The sequence below is a fragment of the Jaculus jaculus genome, chromosome X (genome assembly GCF_020740685.1).
Source record: "Jaculus jaculus isolate mJacJac1 chromosome X, mJacJac1.mat.Y.cur, whole genome shotgun sequence".
In the NCBI taxonomy this organism is placed as follows: Eukaryota; Metazoa; Chordata; class Mammalia; order Rodentia; family Dipodidae; genus Jaculus; species Jaculus jaculus.
In genome coordinates, this window is record NC_059125.1 from 2,872,664 (window position 1) to 2,894,227 (window position 21,564).

Consider the following 21,564-nt stretch of genomic DNA (forward strand, 5'->3'; position numbering starts at 1 on the left):
TTGTGGAGGCATGAACAAAGTTGGATCACCCAGCATGAATGCTGTGGAAGGTACAAATGCTACGATGCATTGGTGACAAAAGCAGCCTTACAGCTGTATCACTATCCTGACTAATCTAAGGAGGAAGTAATTGGTAAGTTTTTCTTCTTACCAGGCTTTCTTTAAACACATAGGAATTACTCTCCCCATTTTGGAAGGGGCAAGGAAAATCTCTTACACTTTCTTGGTAATCACATCAGAACTTGGCTCAGTGAAAAGGAATGCAAACTTGCAATTGTGAGTAGAAATTTCATGTATCCAGAAAAATTGTATTGTCTCTTAATTGTAAAGAATGTACATTGGGGCCTGGGGAGATGGCTCAGCGGGTAAATTGCTTGCTATGCAAGCATGAGGACATGATTTCACATCCTCAGAACTCACATAAAGCCAGACACAGCAGCATAAGTCTGCAATTCTAGCACTCTTACAGCAAGAAGGGAGCCAGAGATAAGAGAATCCTTAGAAGTCCCTGGGTCAGCTAGCTTGGTATACATAGTTATAACCAACCAGAGATCTTGCCTCAAAGTAGAAGTCAGAGACCAACACCTGAGGTTATCCTCTGACCTCCACACCAATGTCATGTAGCATGCCTGCCCTTGTACATGTGAATGCACACCCCCCTGCACCCACAAAGGTATCTAAAAATATGTGCCTTGGTTCAGCTACTTATTCCTTGTCCTCTATCCTCTGCCCCAAGTAGTAGCTATTCCTGAATTACAGATGAGAAAACTGAAGCCCACAGAGGTTACCTAGCTTGACTGCGATAGAAAATCTATTGCAGGTCCACATTAGTATTTGAAGTGTGGCAGCCTGATTTAGGGGAGGATTGCACTGTAAGAACTGTATGGAACGATGAGTATTCTTGTTTGGTTTTTGACTTTTTTATTGTTGTTGTTGTTTTGAGGTAGGGTCTCACTCTAGTCCATGCTGACCTAGAATTCACTGTGTAGTCTCAGGCTGGCCTTGAACTCACAGCGATTCTCCTACCTCAGTCTCCTCCCAGAGTGAGTGCTGCCATTAAAGGTGTGTGCCACTACGCCTGGATTTTTTTTTCTTTTTGACTTTTAAAGACAGTTTCATGTAGCCCTTGAATTCCTAATCCTCAGTCCTCCTGCCTCCGTCTCCCAAGTGCAGAGATTAAAGGTGTGTGCCACCACATGTCTAGCTTTGTTGGATTCTTATAGTTGACTTTTAAAAAGTTTTAGCCAGTAAAACTTCCTAGAGAAAGTGATTTAATAAATACATTTTTGTACAATCTAAACTTTTTCATTTGTACTGAAAGCTTAAAAACAAGTGAAAATGAGTTTAATTAAAAAGTTATAACATCTGAATTCCCCCTGCTATATTACTACTATGAATGTTACTGTATAATAGTCATATGGCCTGACACTTTTCTTTCTTTTTTTTTTTTTTTTGGTTTTTCGAGGTAGGGTCTCACTCTAGCCCAGGCTGACCTGGAATTCACTATGTAGTCTCAGGGTGGCCTCGAACTCATGGTGATCCTCTTACTTCTGCCTCCCTATTGCTGGGATTAAAGGCGTGCACCACCACGCCCAGCGCACTTGACACTTTTCTATCCTGAACATTCTAGAAATTAGTTTTTGTGAATTCATTATCTGTTAAGTCTACTCTTTTATGGATGGTATTTTTTTTTGTTTTTAAATTTTTATTTATTTATTTGAGAGAGAGAGAGAGAGAAAGAAAATGGGCATGCCAAGGCCTCCAGCCACTGCAAATGAACTTCAAATGCATGTGCCACCTTGTACATCTGGCTTATGTGGGTTCTGATGAATTGAACTGGGGTCCTTTGGCTTTGCAGACAAATAGCCTTACCTGCTAAACCATCTCTCCAGCCCTGGATGGTATTGTTTACATGCTTCAGTACTCTTCATACTTTTCTGTAGTTAATAATTTTTGAGATGAAATGAGGCATATGATAATAACATATTAAGGATAATTGGAGAGGGGGGACATTCTGTTGGATGGAGAGGATGGCTAATGGCTGGAAGTATAACCCAGAGATAGAACACAATGCTTACTCTGTGTGAGGTGCTTTAATTTGTGTAACAAAAATAAGAGAAAAAAAAACACCTTTGTCATAAGCATCTTTATTTACATACCAAAAGCAACTGCTAATCATAGCTTCATTGTAGAAAATTCTACCTGGTGTTCTGTAGCCAGCCATAACTGAGCACCTACTGTGTGCCTAGCTCAAGTTGCCATTCTGAACCATTCATGGGATAGCATTGTAGAAAAGAGAAACAGTATATAGTTTTCTAATACATCCTATAGAACAGGTATTAAAATTTCTTATCTAGATTTGCACCTGTGGGTAGTTTGATTCCAATCTCTTCTCCCTCACCTCTGATTGTACCAGTATAGAGCATTGTTTGGGTGTCCACAGCTATGTTGAAAAACCAAGCCACACAGTAATTAACATGAGGGGTACTAACTGTCAGATTATGAGAACCTGCTGGGAATCTTGGCTCAGTTCTCTGATAGGGTACTGTGAGTTTTTTTTTTTTAAACATGTAGCCACATCTCAGTTGAAACCACGACTTCCTGTGAATGCCTTATGATGTTATTTGAAGAAGAGAAATAAGCATATAAATTTTTCAAAAGTTTTTTTCATGTCTATTGATTTTTACAAATGGATGCAATTAGTAGCTCTCATTAGTTGCAAGAAATATTTATCCTGGCATGCTTTGGTCCCATGTGAAGTGCCTTAGTACTAAAAGATTTTGCAGGTTCTGCTGCTTTGACTGTCTACCAGGTCTTGAATTTGACTGATGGCTTTAAACATGTGCAGTAATGCAAGTGTTGATGCTGCCAGCACAAATGGAAAAATGTATTGCTTTAATTTCAAAAACAGGCTGTGTCTAGTTTTTGACTCCCTTTACATTTAAACAGTCATATTTTCTGGGAGGACGGGAAGGGAGGGAGCAAGATTGGGCCCTGCTGTTTAGTGATAAGATCCCAGGGGGCTGGAGTATAGTTCAGTGGTAGAACACTTGCCTAGCATGTGAGAACCCTTGAATTCCTTTCCCAGCACCACAAAAAAGAGGTCCCAGAAAAAATTGCAGTATGAATTCTGATGATGGCCTACCACTTGTGAAGGGGAAAGAAATAGGAACCTCAGACTCTTCTGAAGCCAGATGGTGATGTAGTCCAAGTTGCCCAGCCTCTAATGTGCTTCTTCCCAGGATCCTTGGATGGGTGAGGGGAAGCTGAGATGCTGCAATTCTGACAGCTTCCAGAAGGGATCATTGACCTTCCAGACCCTACCATTTATTACAGTCTCAGGGGACCACTGGAATCACCTGGGGGAGTTTCAAAAAGCAGTTTCCCAGAGCTGCTCCAGACCTATTGAATTAGAGACTCTGAGAGTGAGGCTGGTAGGTTCTTGTGGAGAAAAAAAGCAGATAAGCAATTTGGTAATAAAGCTGTCAGCTTTGTTTATTGAGGGCAAGGAGGAGAATAATGACAGCTTGGAAAACTTCACTGTCAGAATCAGATTGACATGTTTAAAGATGAGTTTTCTGGAATCCTAAGAGCTACCTCTTTGACCTGAACTACATGAGGAATCTTATAAGCCACCTCCCCAGAAGAGAATTGAGTTCCTTGTGATTGTGTCCAGACTGGCTTAAATCAGAAAGCATGGAGGGGGAAAAAAAACCAAAACAACACTTAATGGTTAGCTTGCTGACCTGCCTAGCATTAGCTAATGTCTGTGAAGGCTCGCCGAGTGCATCCAGGGAAGCCATGGCCCAAATATGGAAAAGAGAAGTCATGATCATGAGGGAGGAGTTGAAATTATCATCAACAATATTGAACATGTCATTACAGCTTTTTTCTTTGCTTCAAGGCTGGGGGTTTCATTCTAGTCATGGAGAGCCAGGAGCAGCTGGAAAGGAAGCCTTGGGGCTGGCTTTGTGGTGGGGAAACACAGATTCCACAGCAGGGTTTTGCGGGTCACTCCTTTCACAATGTGACTGTTTCTTTTTTTGATAACCAAGACTCCCTAGCAAGTGGCTCTTTCCCATTTCCTAAACCTTATTATTAAGCTTTTCCCGAGGTCAAGCAGGTAGACAGGATTGCAGGTAGGGACTGATCTTCTCAGTGTTTGTACCTTCCTGGAGCTATTGTGTTCCTCTTCATTTTTAGTCTTTCTTCAAACCCAAGTGTTTACTATTGTTGCATGTGTGACTTAACTTCCCTCCCTCCCTCCCTTCCTTCTTCCCTCCCTCCCTTCCTTCCTTCCTTTACCACACGATCGATTTTACCTTGTCCATCGATCTTACCTTGTCCGAGAGACCCTACAATCATGAAAAATATTGGAACTTTCCTCGGTTTTTTTTTTTTTTTTTTGAGGTAGGGTCTCACTCTAGCACAGGCTGACCTGGAATTTACTCTGTAGTCTCAGGCTGGCCTTGAAGTCACAGCAGTCCTCTTACCTCTGCTTCCCGAGTGCTGGGATTAAAGGCATGTGCCACCAAGCCTGGCTTCTTTTTTCCTTTTCTGACAGTGAAGCAATTCAAGACACATTGTGTGTTAAACCTGAGAAATATTGCCCCAGGAAGGGCCTGAGCTGAGAAGTAGGATCTCTAAGATGAGAGTTTCCTGCCAGGGTCCCCCTTACACATAGTGGGCCTTGTGGGATCAGGCTGTGTCCATGCTGAGCCTGTAGTCAGTGTAGATCAGCCAGTTAGCCTGGACACTAGGAACCTGCCTCTGGCTCCCACACCTTTGACCTCGATGACTGAAGACAAACAGGAGCCTTCCTGATAGATTACGATCAGAGCAGTCCAATGGATATCTGTTGAGTGTGTGTTTTTTCCCTTTGCTATTCTAGGCCCCTGGAGGCAAGCCTGGAGGAAGGACCGCTAGAAACCCATTTTTCCCATCCATTGTGGTGCTGGACCCAGTATGCTAAAGAAGAACAAAGGGAGGGGACTTAAGAGTGTGGGACAGGCTGGAAGGAATGTGTTCAGGTGGAAGATGGGCTGAGCCACCAAGGAAGAGAGTTCAGTGTAAGCAGAGGCCTGGCAGGGCAGACCAGTCTGATGAGTATCTGGAAATTAGCCTTATCAGTAAGATGGGAAGTGGGGGAAGGGAGGCGAGAGGGAGCTTGCATTCCCTTGTAAGGAACTTGAATGCTAAAGGGAGCTGGTGGCCACTGGAGGAAGGATTTAGGTGGAAGCAGGCTTCCATCAAATGGGCATGGAGGAAAAGTTCCTTCAACTTGGGTCCTCTCCTGCCTGGGCACTGTCATTCCTAATACCTCTTAAAACAGCTTTATGACATTTAATTTAGATACTTTTAAATCCTCTTAAAGTGTCTCATTCACTGATTCTCAGTTTAGTATATCTAAACTTGTATAATGATCCCCAATATAATTCTGAAACATTTCCATCACTTCCAAAGGATAACTTTTCTATGCCCAGCCCTAAGCAATCACTCTTTTTTTGTGATTTCTTTTTTTTTTTTAACATTAAGGGGCATGTTTTCAGTGAATGTGTCAATTTTTTTGATGCATGTGTGCACATGCATGTGCCTCATGTGCATGCCTTTGAGGCTAGAGGAAGATATTGAGTGTCCTTTTTTATTGCTCTTCCATCTAATTTCCTTCAGAGTCTCTCACTGAAACTGGTGCTTGCTACTGTTGTTTTTATTATACTGGCTGACCAGCAAGCCCTCCTGATCCTCCTGTCTCCACCCCACTGAGCACTGGGGTTGTAGGCATGCATAGCTATGTCTGTATATTTTTTTTTGTAGGTGCTGAAGATTGAACTCAGGTCCTCACGCTTGCTTAGCAAGCACTCTTACCTGCCGAGCCATCTCCTCAGCCCCCATGAATGTATTCTATACTTTAATGAATCTGTTTGCCAAATTATAAAGTCTTTCTCTTGGCTCCCCAGCTACTGCTCAGTCCGTCTCTGTCAGCATGCTTTAGGTTTTGCATAACAGAAACCTGTCCAGGATTGTCTTAAACACATGTTTGCTATCTTACGTAATGGGAGGCTAGAGGAGGCTGGACCCCTGGGGCAGTGTGATCAGCTGCTTGATGTGATATCAGTAACCTTTGTTCTCACCTCTTTCCTGCATGACATTCTGGCAGTAGTAACTTCACCCCAGGATTGGCTTCTTTTCTGGGTTATCAGATGGTTAAGAGGATGACAGCTGTTTGCAGCGTGGCCCTTTGCTTTTTTGTCCACAGTCTGTGTGGAAAAGAAGTCCTTTCCTGAAGGCTAAGTGGTTGAGCTTAGTTCCCACTGTCCATCTTGGATTGGTGATTGGCTTAAAATTGGTTAATTTGCCCTTCCAGAGGTGAAAACTGGTTCCACAGGGGATGGTGAGTACCTGAGACCAATAGTTGGGTCTGTCAGGAAAGGTGGAAGAAAACTGTCTCTGCTTGGGTAGTTGACCAAATAGTGCTCCCTGACGGTTATTGAGCAACCACAGTAGAGTCTTTGGCCTTCATTCATGGCTGGGAGCCTTTTCTTTGCTAAACACAGGTAAGGTGGGAATCTGATTTGTTATTTGTGGACAGGTAGCCCCAATCCCAGTGTATCCTGGGTGATAGTGGATGTGATCCATGATCTCACTAAGTTGGAGACTAACTGCTACGTGAAGTCAATTCTAGCTTTATGTCTCCAAAAAGTATCATCAATACAGTTTCCACCTATTCAGGAATTTCTTGGTAATGGCCAGGAAGTGCACTGAGGAGTATCCTTTAGACAGTGTAATATTCTGGACAACAGGTTGTAACATTAGCACACAGAAAATAAGTTATATTAGAAATACCTGTGCATTATAGGCTATAACTAGTTATATAAGATATAACTAGAAGTATGGAGTAGAAAATTACGTATATCTTGGAATCTTTCTTTGGGAAAAAATAAAAATCCCACTCTGAATATGTCAGTATTTAAGTTATGATATGAACTTGAAATTACCAAAATTGACTTTCTTTCAAGTATAATTCACACTTCAGTAAACTAAAGAGACATTCTGCCAGTTATTAGAACGTTATTAAATTCTACTTTATATGTACTAAAAAAAAAAAAATCAAGCGAGGTCTTTGTGTTGCAAAGCCATTTATTTTATTATGAGCTGTAGTTCAGAGTCGATTTCAGGGTGAGATCTGTCCACATGTAAGTAATGAGCATTCACTGGTGCAGCTCTTAATGGTGAGAACGGATGTTGAAGAAAGCAAACACCATATGCCCTTTGTTTCCCGTGCTTGTCTCCTTCTGGAGGCCTGGGTGGAGTGTCTCAGCTGTCTCAAATAATCTCCATTTTGCTGTTACTGCAGACTCTGCGGTTCTCCAACTCTCTTCTCTGATGTTAATTATAACTTCTTCCTAATTAGGTGGCTCTTCCTTCTCTTTGGTCGTAAAGGTTCCACTTTCTCAAGTGCCAGAGGTTAGAATAATTTTGAAAAATGAGTTTCACTTGATTTGTGACAGTAATAAGTGAAAAGAATTTAAGGAAAAAAAAACCCACACCAGCATGAATGTGTAGTGGGAGGGGCAGGCGGGTTGGGTACGGGACAGGATGCTTAGAATGATTCTGCTGCCAAGTGAATCAGTGAGACTTGCAGTTCTCAGAGAGTACGGAACTCACTCCTTCCCGGAGTGCGGACAGTCAGCCAGAAATCACTATTTCCTACTCCACAGAATGGAGCTTTCAGCAGCAAAAGCCCCGAGTGCCACAGACTTGTCTGAGAGTGTAAGTAGTTTGTATGTCTGCTTTAATTGTTATTATGTCTGTATTTTTTTTTTTTTTTGGTCTTCCGTTGCTTGACTGTTTTGTAGGCCAGGAGGGAGACATGATGGGGAGTCTGGTCCCAACTTAGTCCTCCTTCTGAGATGGTGACCAACATTGTTTTTCCACTTGGAACCAGGTCTTGGTTTCCCTGTATATGGTGGAAGGGAATTTTTTTTCAAAGCCACCCATGAGACAGAAGTGACTTATTTTGACTGAGTCCTTTCTGTAGCAGCACTTAAAAGTTTGCTCTCTTTCCTTCTCTGGGTGCGATCTCTGGCTTATGAACTTTCCTTGAGGAAAACTGCACACAGTCACCCCCATCCAGCAAGCCAGCCAGGCATTCCCCCTGCCAGAGGTTGAGAGCAGGTAACATTTCTGAGGCAGCTGGCAGATCTGGAAATTTGGGATGAAGCCAGGTGTGGAATTCAGCTTTTCTGTCATAGCAATGACTACAGGGGCGGAGGAGGGTATAACGAGATGGGAGGCAAGATAGAAAGTCAGCTTGGGGTCTGTTAGGAGCACTGTCTGGTGTTAGTTTACAATGGCGGTATCAGGCCAGGCTCAAAACCCTTCTCCACTACTTATATAGCCTTGGACCACTGAGAAAAATCCCTTTGAGTTATTATTATTTTTTTCTATCTGAAAATCTTAATGATTTCAGCCATTCCCAGAACTGCTGGATCTTGAAGTAATGAATATGAAAACACCTGGCACTGGCTTGCGTGACTCATGGTATCTTTTAAGTGCAAGCAGGGCCCTGTGACATGGCCACCAATGCTGCCATCTGTCTTTTTTCAGGGCAGCCTTGGAAGCCTCCAAGTTCATTTGGTTGGTGTCATTTGGTTGGTTTATCTAGGGGTTGGTCACTTGGCTTTGCTTAAAGCCCATAGCTACAGGTTGTTCTTTTAGTCATGGTCAGGTGACCCCCCAAAAAACAAGGTTTTGGGGGCAGGATATAAATGGGGCATGCTTATAGATTGGAGTTAAAATGCTGGAGCATGGGGAACTGAGTCAGAAGGCTATGTGATGAGTCTTTGGAAGAGTCTTTCTGGTTCAGCTTTGAGTTTTGCAACTGTTGAATGCCTGTATCCTTTCAGTAAGAGGAGGGACAAAAAGACAAGCCTTGCTGAAGAGCTCTTAGACTCAGCAGTTTATCTAACTTCTGACTCAGAAGCACACTGTCATAGTGCCTTCTCATTAGTTTTTCTTTCAGTTACCTGGTGCATGAGTTTAGCCAACCACCAGGCAAATGAATCAGTCCCCAAATGCCTTTCCACCGAGGTTGGGGGGGGGCAAATTTTAAGCCTTGTTAATTAACTTCACTACATGTTTTATATTTGCTAACTGTGAGTTAATTGCTAATAATAGTGTTCCCTTGCCAGTCACAAGTTTTTCCAACCCTTCCTCCCATTAATGCCCTGTATTTCATCTCATATTTAAGCTGAAGTCATTTGCCTTTAGCTAGCGTGACTTCTCAGTAATCGCATGTGAGCTGTAACAGCTAACTCTTGTCTTTGATTTTAGAAACATCTTATCACCTGGACACTCAGTTTATGTGTAATTATGTTAGAGTATATTTTATCTTTTTCCTATATGTTTTGTGTGTGCGGGGGGTACATGTATATGTGTGTGGAGACCACATGTTCCCCAAGTGCTGTCCACCAGTTTTGAGACAGGGTCTCTCACTGGTCTAAAATACAAGTAGACTGTACTGGGTCATCAGTGAGCCCCAGGAATCCGCTTGTCTCCACTCCCCCAGTGGTGGGTTTATTGCTACACCAAACTTAAGTATCTCTCCTATCTTAATCAGCATCAAAGCCTCTTCATTGAAATCCATATTCTTTCCATCTCTGGCTTTTCAGCTTCATCAGAGCCATTTTCCTGTTTGGACGTTGCCTTCTACCGAAGAGACTTTCTACTCTCCCAGGACCCAGATGTGCCTCTTCCTGCCTCTGGGCCCTGGCACTTGTGGGTTTCCATGCCAAGAATGTTCTTTCCTTGAAGCCTTGCTTGTTTGACTCTTTCCTTTCTTGTGGATGTGACTGGGAGCAGCTCTCCTGGGCCATCATCTTTACAGAGACTTTCTCTATCTTGTGTTTCCTTTCCCCCTTCCTGTCACGTCACCATACCTATTTTGTTGACTCACTGATTTGCTTGGCATTTGCTATCCCCGACTAGACTTTCAGCTGTGGTAAGCCTGAGGCTTGGTTTGTTTAACTCCCACCATATCCCCTGCCCCTAACTCACTTTTAGATGTATAGTAGATGCTCAATAAATGTTTGTGGCTTAATAGTTACTTTAGATGATTTGGTTAATAATTTTTAATAGAGACAGTTCTGTCTTTCTGTGTCCAACCCTTCTACCACCAATCTGTATCCATCACAGCTCAGGCACATTGGGAGCAATCCAGACTCCAGGGCTCTGTTTCTCTCTGCAAGCCCTTGGCAGGTATCTGGACTCACCCTCTGTTTTAAGCATCATTTTTGTTCTCAAAATGAAAACCACCTGTCTTCAAAGTGATTTGCTTAGAACAAATGCTCCATTTCTTGACCAAGGTCTTTTCCCCCTTGTGCCTTTCTCTATCTCCTGCCAAGAGTAATGGGAAAAACCCTATTATCTTGGAAAGTGGTTTTCCTTCTGGTTAGAATCCAGAGCCGGGTGATTTATCGCCGAGTGTTCTGGGACTGTGGCTTTTCCCTGCCTCACTTGTCTGCTCACAAAGGCTAGTGGTTTGTTCTTCCTAGGATTTCAACAGATCATGTGATGGGGGCCCAGCTTTGCCACTGCCTTTCCTTGTATGTTTCCTTCCTATTGCGTTAAAGAACCCAGCTCAAGGCAGCACAGGAATGGCAGCAGGGCTGCATTCAGCGTCCAAGTAATATTCTGTAGTAGACTGCTCCCCAACTCACTGTTACCTTCACACCAATGCTAGAGAGAAAATAAGCTTACTCCTACTTTAGAGTTGAGACTTGGTTCCCAGCCACATAGGTTGAAATCAGCCAGGGCCAGCTCAGGTTGACCTTGAAATTAATCTTTGTTGGAGTACATATTGTTTCTTTTTTTTTTTTAAACACTTTTTTTTTTTTTGAGGTAGGGTCTCACTCTAGCCCAGGCTGACCTGGAATGCACTCTGTAGTCTCAGGGTGGCCTTGAACTCAGCGTTATCCTCCTACCTCTGCTTCCTGAGTGCTGGAATTAAAGGTGTGTGCCACCACACCTGGCTTGTTTACTTTTTAAAAATATTTATTTGAGAGAGAGAAAGAGTAGTCTTAATTTTTCAGTCTCTGGCTGAGAGGCCCTCATACATAAGCTACAAGTGTTCTTACCAACTGAGTCATCTTCCTAGGCCTTGGTCAGGGCCTTCTAAATTAATTTTGTGGCATTCTGATTAGTGGCAACTCAGTTGGACAAAACCATTTGAGAAACACTCCTGTAGGATGAATAAATTATTTTTACTTTATCTAGAGGTATAAGATGCTTTAAAGCAATTTCATGGCAACATGACATAATATATAAATGTGCACAGGAGTACAGCTTGTTGAATTTTCACACAGTTAGCAAGTTTGTATCCCGCACCATATCAAAACACTTGCCACTGATTTTCAGCTTCTTTGAATCAAGGCAGAGACATGGAGTACAACAGAAATGCAGAGTCCATCACTTTGTTCCGAATTACGCACATACAGCTTTGCCGATAGAGCCTCTCTTTGTGGAGGATGGTGTTTCATGTTTCCAGTGTTGGTGCTTGGCTGGAGTTGTAAATTTCACAATTGCTTAAGGCTGGCTGCCAGCAATTGGCACCAAAAAAGGAGTGGCTGAGGATGTGACTGGTAAAATGTGAGGATGAGCAGGGCAGGGCAGGGTGCCACAGTTGTATATGGAGCTGTTCAGGTGTGAGAGTTTATAGTCATAGTAATGGATACTAACTTTCTTCAAATGCAAGTGGGGGAGGGAGTATGGGAGAGGATTTGTGATTAAGAGTCCCACACTAGAAGCTAAGGAACATCTGTGTAAAATAAAGACTATCCACCTCTCCTGGTGAGTATTTACATTCAAAGAAAATTGTTTCAATGTCCTGAGTAAAACTGCTGATTTCTTGGAAAATCATATAGGATAGGTGCATCTTGGTAGAAAAGCCATCCAGAGAAACTATTTGCACGATGGTTGGGCTCTGTAAGCCAGTATTGTTGGGCACACTGTACAAAGTTTGTTGTCATGAGATGTTTGTCAAAATGAGAGGTAACTGACAGTGTAACATGCTTGTTTTTTTGTTGTTGTGTTGTTTTGTTTTCTTTGGTTTTTCAGAGGTAGGGTTTTGCTCTAGCCCACAGGCTGACTTGGAATTCACTATGTAGTCTTGGGGTGGCCTCAAACTCACAGTGATCCTCTTACCTCTGCCTCCTGGGTGCTGGGATTAAAGGTGTATGTCACCATGCCTGGTGCTATAACATTCTTATATTATCAAAGAATCAAGTTATAAAGTTTTATTATTTAGTAAGATGCTGAGATATTATGTATAGGTAAATTTTAGTCCAACTAAAATAGTCTTCCTGAATCAGGGACTTTGGGGGATAATAATCCTTTTGTCTTTGCTGATTAGATAAGTTCTGATTTATTGTTCATTTTTTGCATAGTAGACATTTAACTCATCTGTGTTTGGTAATGAGTTTCCTGAGTATTCTTGATCTCAGATGCTGGCTTAGTGTTTTAATTTTGCATGTGTCATGACTGTGTACATATAAGAAAAGTCTTGAGAATTAAAACCTCCATGGAACAAGAGGAAGAACTGTGCCACTGACAGGGAGTGGCAGTACCCAGACTTGCTTTTACTTTCTCTACACCCAGAATCATTCCGGGGCAGTAAGGACTTGCTGAATGAATGCCGGGAAGAAAGGACTATAATCATCGCTGTTGTTTAATGAAACTGTCCTGTGTGCTTTGCCTCATTTATCTGATTTGGTCATCACAGCAGGTCATTATCCTTTGCTTTAGTGCGATCGCGTGTCCTCTGTGTGCTTGGAGATAGTTCCGGTATACACCTGCTACCCTAGCATTGAACATCGGTAGTATCTCCTTTCACTTTCAAGTGACCTGCTTCAGGTATGTTCTGGTTTGGATAGATGGATGAGGACACTGGTGTAGAGGAGCCAGGCCTCACCACTTTCTGTGCTCACACACCTACTGAGAGCTAGAGCTGGGGTTGTTGCCCAGGAGTCTGATTTTGGGTCTTGCCATTTCATCACTAAGTTCTGCTGCCTCATGATTTAAACCAAGGAAGACTTATTAGAACACTATGGTTTTCTGTCTGGTATTTAGTAAAAATCACTGTTGAGTTGGCATGTGAAGTAAGTGACTGACTCAGGGAAGTGGGAATGTTCTAGGCAAAGACCTGTTGAAACCCTCAGTGTGTTTTCATTGGTAAGCCTAGATAATTAGGGCACTGGAGTGATAATGCCATTCACATGTACATGGTGCTTTGCAGTTTATAAAACATTTTCTCATGCATGGGTTTGGATTTGTGGCAGGCCTGTCTCCCCGGGCTTCTCATAGTGTTCCATGCCAAACCAAACTGGGGCCCCAAACCATTGGCTGGCCTCTGTGCCTGAGTGGATTGTACAGTGGGAAGAAAAAAAAAACACATTTTCTCTTTTATCATTGTGTTGAAGCTTCTTGTACTGCCCTGGGTAGTATGTGACATGATTCCCAACTTAGAGGACAGTGGAGTTCAGCCACCTGCCTGCTCTTGTGCACCTAGAAAAGGGTTAGTGGGTTCAGATTCATGTCAGGTAGTCTGCCTCCCTGGTTGGTGCCTTATGTGGCTCTTGGCCACATGTTCTCAGACAGCTGTTGAAGTGTGCTGTTCTTGGAACATTAGCTAGCTCCCCAAAGACTAATTAGCCTGACGTAGGGCTTCTCAACTACTGTTGACCTTTTGGAGCACTTCAGTCTTTTGTGGGGGCTGACCTTTGTCTTGAAGGATGGTTAGCTGCATTCTGATCTCTGCCTACTAGGTCCCAGTAGCACAGGTTGCGACAACAAGTGTTTATAGACACTGCCAATTTTCCTCTGGGGTATATAGCTGCCTCTGACTAGAAAGCACTAAGCAAATGTAATAGCTGCATTTAAAAGAGGTAAAAACAACCTTGAAAATGTTAGCCCTGTCTCCTTTCCCCTTGCCAGCCTCTAAAATATCAGAAAGAAAAAAAAAAAAACACCCTAACATTAAATGACCAGTAAAGGAGCAGGAGAGGGAAGGAGGAGAGCGGGAGAGAGTGCATAGTCAAGCAACACATTTCATGTTGAATTGTCTTCCATGAAAGAGCATTGCATCTTTCAAGGAAGGAGAAGATAGATAACATTTCTCTTTTTTTTTAAATATTTTTTGTTCATTATTTATTTATTTATTTGAGAGTGACAGAAAGACAGATAGAGGGAGAGAGAGAGAATGGGCGTGCCAGGGCTTCCAGCCACTGCAAACGAACTCCAGATGTGTGCGCCCCCTTGTGCATCTGGCTAACGTGGGACCTGGGGAACCGAGCCTAGAAACGGGGTCCTTAGGTGTCACAGGCAAGCACTTAACCGCTAAGCCATCTCTCCAGCCCGACAACATTTCTTAAAGTTAACAAACATGCAGTAAACACTGTTAGCAAGCAACTAAAACACTAACGTACACAGTAGACTGTAGTTCTGTCCAGTGACAACCAAAGTTGATACCATTTAGGCCTAACTGTATACTTACTGATATCATTTTCAAACAACTCCCTGTTAAAAGTGCTGTACTATCCATGTTGCTTGGCACACACCTGAAATCCAGCATGTGGGAGGTAGAGGCAGCAGGAGTATCAGGAACTTGGCTGCATACTGAGTTTGTGGTCAGTCTGGGCTACATGAGACCCTGTCTTAATCTCCCGCCTCAATAAATAAAAATGAGCTGCACTAATCAGCTAGCTTCTTTCAGGTTTATTTATTTTTATTATTATTATTATTATTATTATTATTATTATTATTATTATTATTTGTTTTTTCGAGGTGGGGTTTCACTCTGGCCCAGGCTGACCTGGAATTAACTATGTAGTCTCAGGGTGGCCTCAAACTTATGGTGATCCTCCTACCTCTGCCTCCAGAGTGCTGGGATGAAAGGCGTGTGCTACCACGCCTGGCTTCAGGTATTTATATATATATATATATATATAAATTTTTACCTATTCTCACACATACACACTGTGTGTGTGTGTCTGCAAACAAACTACAGATATGTGCATCACATTGTGTCCAGCTTTATGTGGATGTTGGCAAATTGAACCTGGGTGGGCCGGCTTTACAAGAAAGTACCTGAAGGTTAAAACCACTGAACCATCTCCCCAGCCCCTCTAATCTGACTGATGGATGGATGGATGGATGGATGGTATGGATGTGCCAGGGCCTCCCGCCACTGCAAATGAGCTCCACAAATGCACCAATCTGTGCATCTGGCTTTACATGGGTACTGGAAAATTGAATCCAGGCTGTCAGGCTCTTGCAAGCAAGTGCCTTTAACCACTGAACCATCTCTCCAGCCCCACAATCAGCTTTTTAAGCTTTAATATACCACAGCTTTCTTCCATATCTTTAATACAGAGGCACAAAGTTTCTCATAACTATAGAGTATTTCATTATATGGCTACTGTACACCTTTTTCATTCACTGTTTCCTATTGTGAACATTTGATTTGTTCTCCCTCACACATATTTTTGCAGTTTCAAACAAAACTCTGAGTATCCATGAGTGTACTTAAGTCTTTCACAGCTTACTTTTTTCCTTATGGAAATTACAAGATCCATTGATTGATAGAAGCATCTAATTCATACTGTTCTGGATTTATTTTGAATATACACACATATATTTTTCTCTTAAATCATGAAAATGTCACTGATAAAAACTTGATTTTAAGCCCTAGGTTTGCAGAATAGGATGAGGAAATTTCTTTAGATTTTTTTAAAAATTATTAATTGCAAGAGAGAGAGAGAGACAGAGACAATATGAATATAAATGGGAACACCAGGGCCTTCAGCCACTGCAAATGAACTCCAGATGCATGTGCCACTGTGCATCTGGCTTTATGTGAGTACTGAGGAATCCAACCCAGGTCGTTAGGCTTTGCAAGCAAAAGCCTTAACTGCTGAGCCATCTCTCCAGCCACATTTTTTTTTTTTTTGGTTTTCTAATTAAAGGTTGACTTTCATGCCTTGTTCTTGAAGCCTTCTCTCACTTGTGTTGTTATTTCCTGGGGAGAATTCAGCCCTGCAATAATGTTGAATCTTTCTTTAAGATGTTGTACACTACTGAGAGAAATTTCAGGCTACCTTTTCATTGCCTGTGGATTTTTCTTATATATGTTTTAAATTATAGTATTATAAGTTCATGGTAGAAACAGACAATAATAACAGAAGAGCTTAAAGTTCCCTACTGTTCCCCTTCTTAATTTTTTATTCTCTAGAATTTTTCTACCTGTACAGAAATGTTTTAAAAACCATGAACTGAGCAACAATATGCAAAGTTTAAACCAAATGATATTTTTTCACTTAATGCATTTTTCTATGTTAGTACCTTATTCTGTTAAATTGGTACCCTAGTTAGGTTTGATTTAAGCCTTTTCTCCTTCAATAAACCACTCTTTCATGAGTTTATCCAAGGGATAGTGCACACTAATGGAGTTGGTGGTTAAGAACCTATGTCCTGGGCTGGAGAGATAACACATCAGTTAAAGTGCTTGCCTGCAGAGCCTAACACCTAACAACTCAGGTTCAATTCCCCAGAATCCTCATAAAGCCAGATGTACAAGGTGGCACATACATCTGGAGTTTGTTTAAAGTGGCTGGTGGCCCTGGTGTGTCCATTCTTATTCTCTCTTTCTCTTTCCCTCTCACTTTTTCTTTCTCTCTGTCAAATAAGTAAAATATTTAAAAAGGACCCACATCCTTAAATTTTTGATTGGTATTACAAAATTGACCTTCTGCTAACAGCATACCACTTGTTTCCATCAGATTTTTTCCTCTCTTTGGCATAAACTATTGATAAATACAATAGCAACACAAAGGTAGCATTTCATTTATGTAGTTGTATTTAGAATCACTATGGAAATACACCTCTGGGTATGTATGTGAGGCATTTCCCAGAAAAGGTTTAGTGAAGGGGAGGGGAGACTTACCTGAATGTGATTGGTACTATCGCATGGGCTAGGGTCCTAGGCCAAATAAAAAGCAGAAAGTAAACTGAGCTCCTGCTTTCATGTCTCTGCTTCCTGACTGTGAAAGCAGTGTGACCATAGCCTCAAACTTCTGCTGCTATGCCTTCCTACCATGATGGACTGTACCCTCAAATTGAAAGCCTAAATAACCTCTTCTTCTCTTCAGTTGTTTCTTGTTAAATATATGGTCACAGAAATGATAAAAGTGCTGGGTGTGGTGGCGCATGCCTTTAATCCCAGCACTCGGGAGGCAGAGGTAGGAGGATCACTTTGAGTTTGAGGCCACATTGCAACTACATAGTGAATTCCGGGTCAGCCTGGGCTAGAGTGAGACCATAGCTCGAAGAACAAACAACAACAACAACAACAAAAAAGACAAAATAACTCATATACTAGGGTACTTACATGTAATCAATTAATAATATCAGGACTTTCTGTTTTTCTCCTGCACATTCCTTCTAAGTTCTTTTCAAATAGAGATACAAAGAACTCATGAGATCAGAGAAGATAGGTACTTTATTGGTGTAATAGTGAAATAGTTTCTTTTGAGCAACTTTATCCTTTTTTAAGAAAAGATTTTATTTATTTATTTATTTGACAGAGGGAGAGAAAGAATGGGCACACCAGGACCTCTAGCCACTGCAAACAAACTCTAGATGCATGCACCACCAATGTGCATCTGGTTTATGTGGCACCTGGAGAATTGAACCTGGGTCCTTAGGCTTCATAGGCAAGTGCCTTAACCACTAAGCCATCTCTCCAGCCCCTCTTTATCCTTTTTATCTGTTAACATACTGAGGTTACAGATAAGATTTTATTTAGGACATGGAGTGTGCTCCTCAAATTGACTGGTATGCTGTGAATATTTACTACACCTATTAGCCATTGTGTATTAGTTTATTGCTTTTTTCATCACTGTGACACAATACCTGATAGAAAAGACTTAGAAATAAAGATTTATTTTGGCTCATGGTTTGAGAAAATTGTCATCCAGCCTAGTGAGACAGGCACAGCAGAGGGGCTCAGTCCATGGTATAAGGAGTGTGTTTTAACTCTTGTGCATCAGGCAGTAGGCTCTGAAGCTGAGAGTGGTTAGAACTAGGGGCTTGGCTGATAGCCTTCAAAGGCTTGACCCTGGGGACTTTTGCCAACTAAGCGCCACCTTCTAAATGCTTTCCAAAAACAACCCTACCAGCCAAAGAACAAACATTCAAAGCATGAGTGTGAGATGGGGGTGGAGGCACATTTCAGATTCAAAGCATAACAATTAGCTTGCCCACACCAATGTAACAAATGCCACAGACTAAGTAGTATAACCAGTGGAAACTAAGTTTGAGATATGGGTGTCAGCACAGTTGCTTCATTCTGAAGTCAGTAGGGGATACTTCTCCCTAGCTTCTGATGTTTTTCTGTTATTCTTCTGGCCTGTAGATATATCAACCTGAGTTCTGCTGTCATCTTCACATAGTCGAGTATAGATTCATTACACTAGAGTCAACGGGACAATGTCCTTAGCTGATCATAGCAGCTAACAGATTACCAGGAACCCAGAGGATCCCTTCCAGGTCAAACTCCGGAGGACTTCTGCCTGTGACAGGGAGACTACAGTCCTGCTATGATTACAGTTGTGAACTATTATGCCCAGCTCAAATTTTCCCTTTTTGTAAGGATACCATAAGTCATATCAGATTTGGCTCTACCCAAATGAACTCATTTTAACCTGATCATCTGCAATGTCCCTGTTTCTGAGTAATTTCATAATCATGCATCCTAGGGATTAAAACTTGAATATCTGTTTTTGTCTCTGTGTGTGCGCATGCATGCACAGATGTGCATGCCCCATGCTCAGATGTGTGGAGACCATAGGAAGATGTTGGGTGTCTTCCCCTACCACTTTTCCGTATATTTCCCTGAGATAGAGTCTCTCACTGAACCTGGAGCTCCCTGTGTTTTGGTTAGACTGACAAGGGAACCTGAGTGATCCTCCTGTCTCCACTCTGTTTAGCAGCAGTAGGGTTACAGGCATTCATGACCATACCCAGTTCTTTTTTAAAAAAAAATTTGAGATAGATAGAGGGAGGGAGGGAGAGAAACGCCACACCAGGGCCTCCAGCCATTTCAATCAAACTCCAGATGCATGCATCACCTGTGTGTCTGACTTACGTGGTATCTAGGGAGTCAAACATGGGTCCTTAGGCTTTGCAAGCAAGTGCCTTAACCACTAAGCAATCTCTCCAACCCATGCCCATTTTTTTATGGTAGTACTGAAGATTGAACCTGGGTCCCCATGCAAGCACTCGTACTTACTGAGCCATCTTCCCAGCTATTTGAATAGCTTTTAAGGGAATACTCTTCAACCTGTAGCAGCAGTTATATTGGAATCTGTTTTGCCATCTGTGTACCTCTGCCTGTGGCTGGAAGCTTCCCCCCAACTCTGCAACCTAGCCTTCCCCTCCTGCTGTCATGCTGATTTCAGTTCAGAAGTCACCTTCTCAGAAGACCTTCCTCAGCCACCCTCAATAAAGGTTGATTGAATGAATGAAGTACATTGCAGAGTAAAATGAAACTGTGATTAAGAATTGTGCTGATCATAATTTATCCTTAAAAGTGTGAGAGCACGCTTCTTCCCTCTACATCAGTGTTACTTGTAACTTTCTTGTATATGTTGGCGGTGGCCCCATCACAGATGCTATTTAAATATCATTTTGTGCCTGTGAATTGAGATGTCGGGCACCTTCCGAATGTCATGATGTTTCCTGTTCTGTGTACAGAGCATGCCAAGAGGATTCAGTTTGTTGGAATTGGATTTTTGTTGGCATTGAATCTCAATTTGATTATGATTTTATGATAATTCAAAGGGAAAAACTGGCTAGAACCTTCTCTGAAGGACATCTAGGTCTAGAAAAACCCGTGACTCATGAGCAAGGGATGGATTTACTGGTGGTAATTAATGTTAAATAATTGTTAAAGCTGCTATGTGCCATGCAGAATACAGTAGCAATGGGGCCTCCAGAATGACACAGTTAACATCAGACAATTGAAAAATAGGTAACACAGTTGTATGAAAATGTATAGTAGATAAGTGAAGAAATGGTCCATAATAATTCAGAAAGGTTTTGTGAAATACCTAAATTTAGTTGGGTTGTACTTTGAGAAGCAGAAATCCCAGAAAGGAAGGGTGAAGGTAATGTTAATATGGTATCATTAATCTGTGAAATATAGTGGTAGGCGAGGGGAATGAGATACAGGCAGTATGTGTGTGTGATTTAAATGATATAAATGTGTTTTATTAAAAAAGCTCAAAGAGAAAGGTATCATGTATAAGGATCCTATAGTAATTGGTCTCTTGTTTTGAGACAAGCCCAACAGACTGGCCTTTTTATGCATGAGAGAGACAGAGAGAGAGGGAATATTAGTGTGCCAGGGTTTCCAGCCACTGTAATTGAACTCCAGATGTGTGTGCCACTTTGTGTGCATGTTCAGCCTTGCACACTTGCGTCACCTTGCACATCTGGCGTACGTGGGATCTGGAGAGTTGAACAATGGTCCTTAGGCTTTGCAGTCAAGCACCCTAAATGCTAAGCCATCTCCCCAGCCCAGTAATTTGTCTTTTAATGACTGGCTTATTTAGTTTCACATCTCCTATGTTTGTCTATGTTGTAGCATGTATCAGAATGTCATTTGTTTCTACAGATGAATGGTATTTTATTGTATGAATTTAGAGAAACAAGCAGGAGCTGTGATTGGGTCTTCCATTTTCCTTTTGCCAGTAACTGGTATTGTGCTGAGAACAGGGTGGATGCTTAGGAAGTATTTTTTGAGAGGGAAGAAGGAACGAGGGAGGGAGGTGGGGGGGGGGGAGGTGGCCGCTGCATGCCAGGGCCTCAGCCACTGAAATCTAACTCCAGACACTTGCGCCACCTAGTGGGTATGTGTGACCTTGCATGTGCCTCACTTCTGTGCATTTGAATAATGTGGGATCTGGAGAGTCAAATTTTCCAGGCTTCGCAGGCAAGCACCTTAACCACTAAACCATCTCTCTAGCCCCTTAGGAAGTATTTTTTTTTTAAAGATTTTTATTGATTTATTTGAGAGTGACAGAGAGAGAAAGAGGCAGATAGAGAGCGAGAGAGAGAATGGGCACGCCAGGGCTTCCAGCCACTGCAAATGAACTCCAGACGTGTGCACCCCCTTGTGCATCTGGCTAACGTGGGTCCTGGGGAATCGAGCCTCGAACCGGGGTCCTTAGGCTTCACAGGCAAGCACTTAACCGCTACGCCATCTCCCCAGGAAGTATTTTTATAGGAGCAGGGTTACTTAGAGCATGGCATGTAACTCTGTAACTCAGGAGCCATGCCAGATGAAATCTAAGCTGCTTTTTTATCCAGGTGTTGTTTGGGGCCATTATTAAATCAAGCTGAAATGTTCAGACTCAAAGACTAGATGGAGCACAGCGGACTGTGGAACAGACACTGTGGGATAGACTTCTTTTCTTCTCTCTTTCTCTCTCTCTTTCTTTTCTTATTTGA

General features: G+C 42.1%; 1 protein-coding gene and 1 pseudogene across 5 annotated transcripts in view; both read left to right on the forward strand.

Annotated features, from left to right (window-relative positions):
- The window catches only part of Sh3kbp1 (SH3 domain containing kinase binding protein 1), a 446,513-nt gene that overhangs the window by 100,475 nt on the left and 324,474 nt on the right, over nucleotides 1–21,564 (forward strand). The window contains exon 1 of one of the 5 annotated variants that reach the window (XM_045140549.1): nucleotides 7,671–7,770. The exons of the other annotated variants lie outside the window; for them this stretch is intronic. Within the exon in view, the coding sequence (XP_044996484.1) occupies nucleotides 7,720–7,770 (51 nt within the window). The 5' untranslated portion in view covers nucleotides 7,671–7,719. Of the gene's footprint in view, nucleotides 1–7,670; nucleotides 7,771–21,564 lie in introns of those variants that run through there. 5 annotated transcript variants of the gene reach the window in all.
- Nucleotides 13,312–13,430, forward strand: LOC123456959 (annotated as a pseudogene).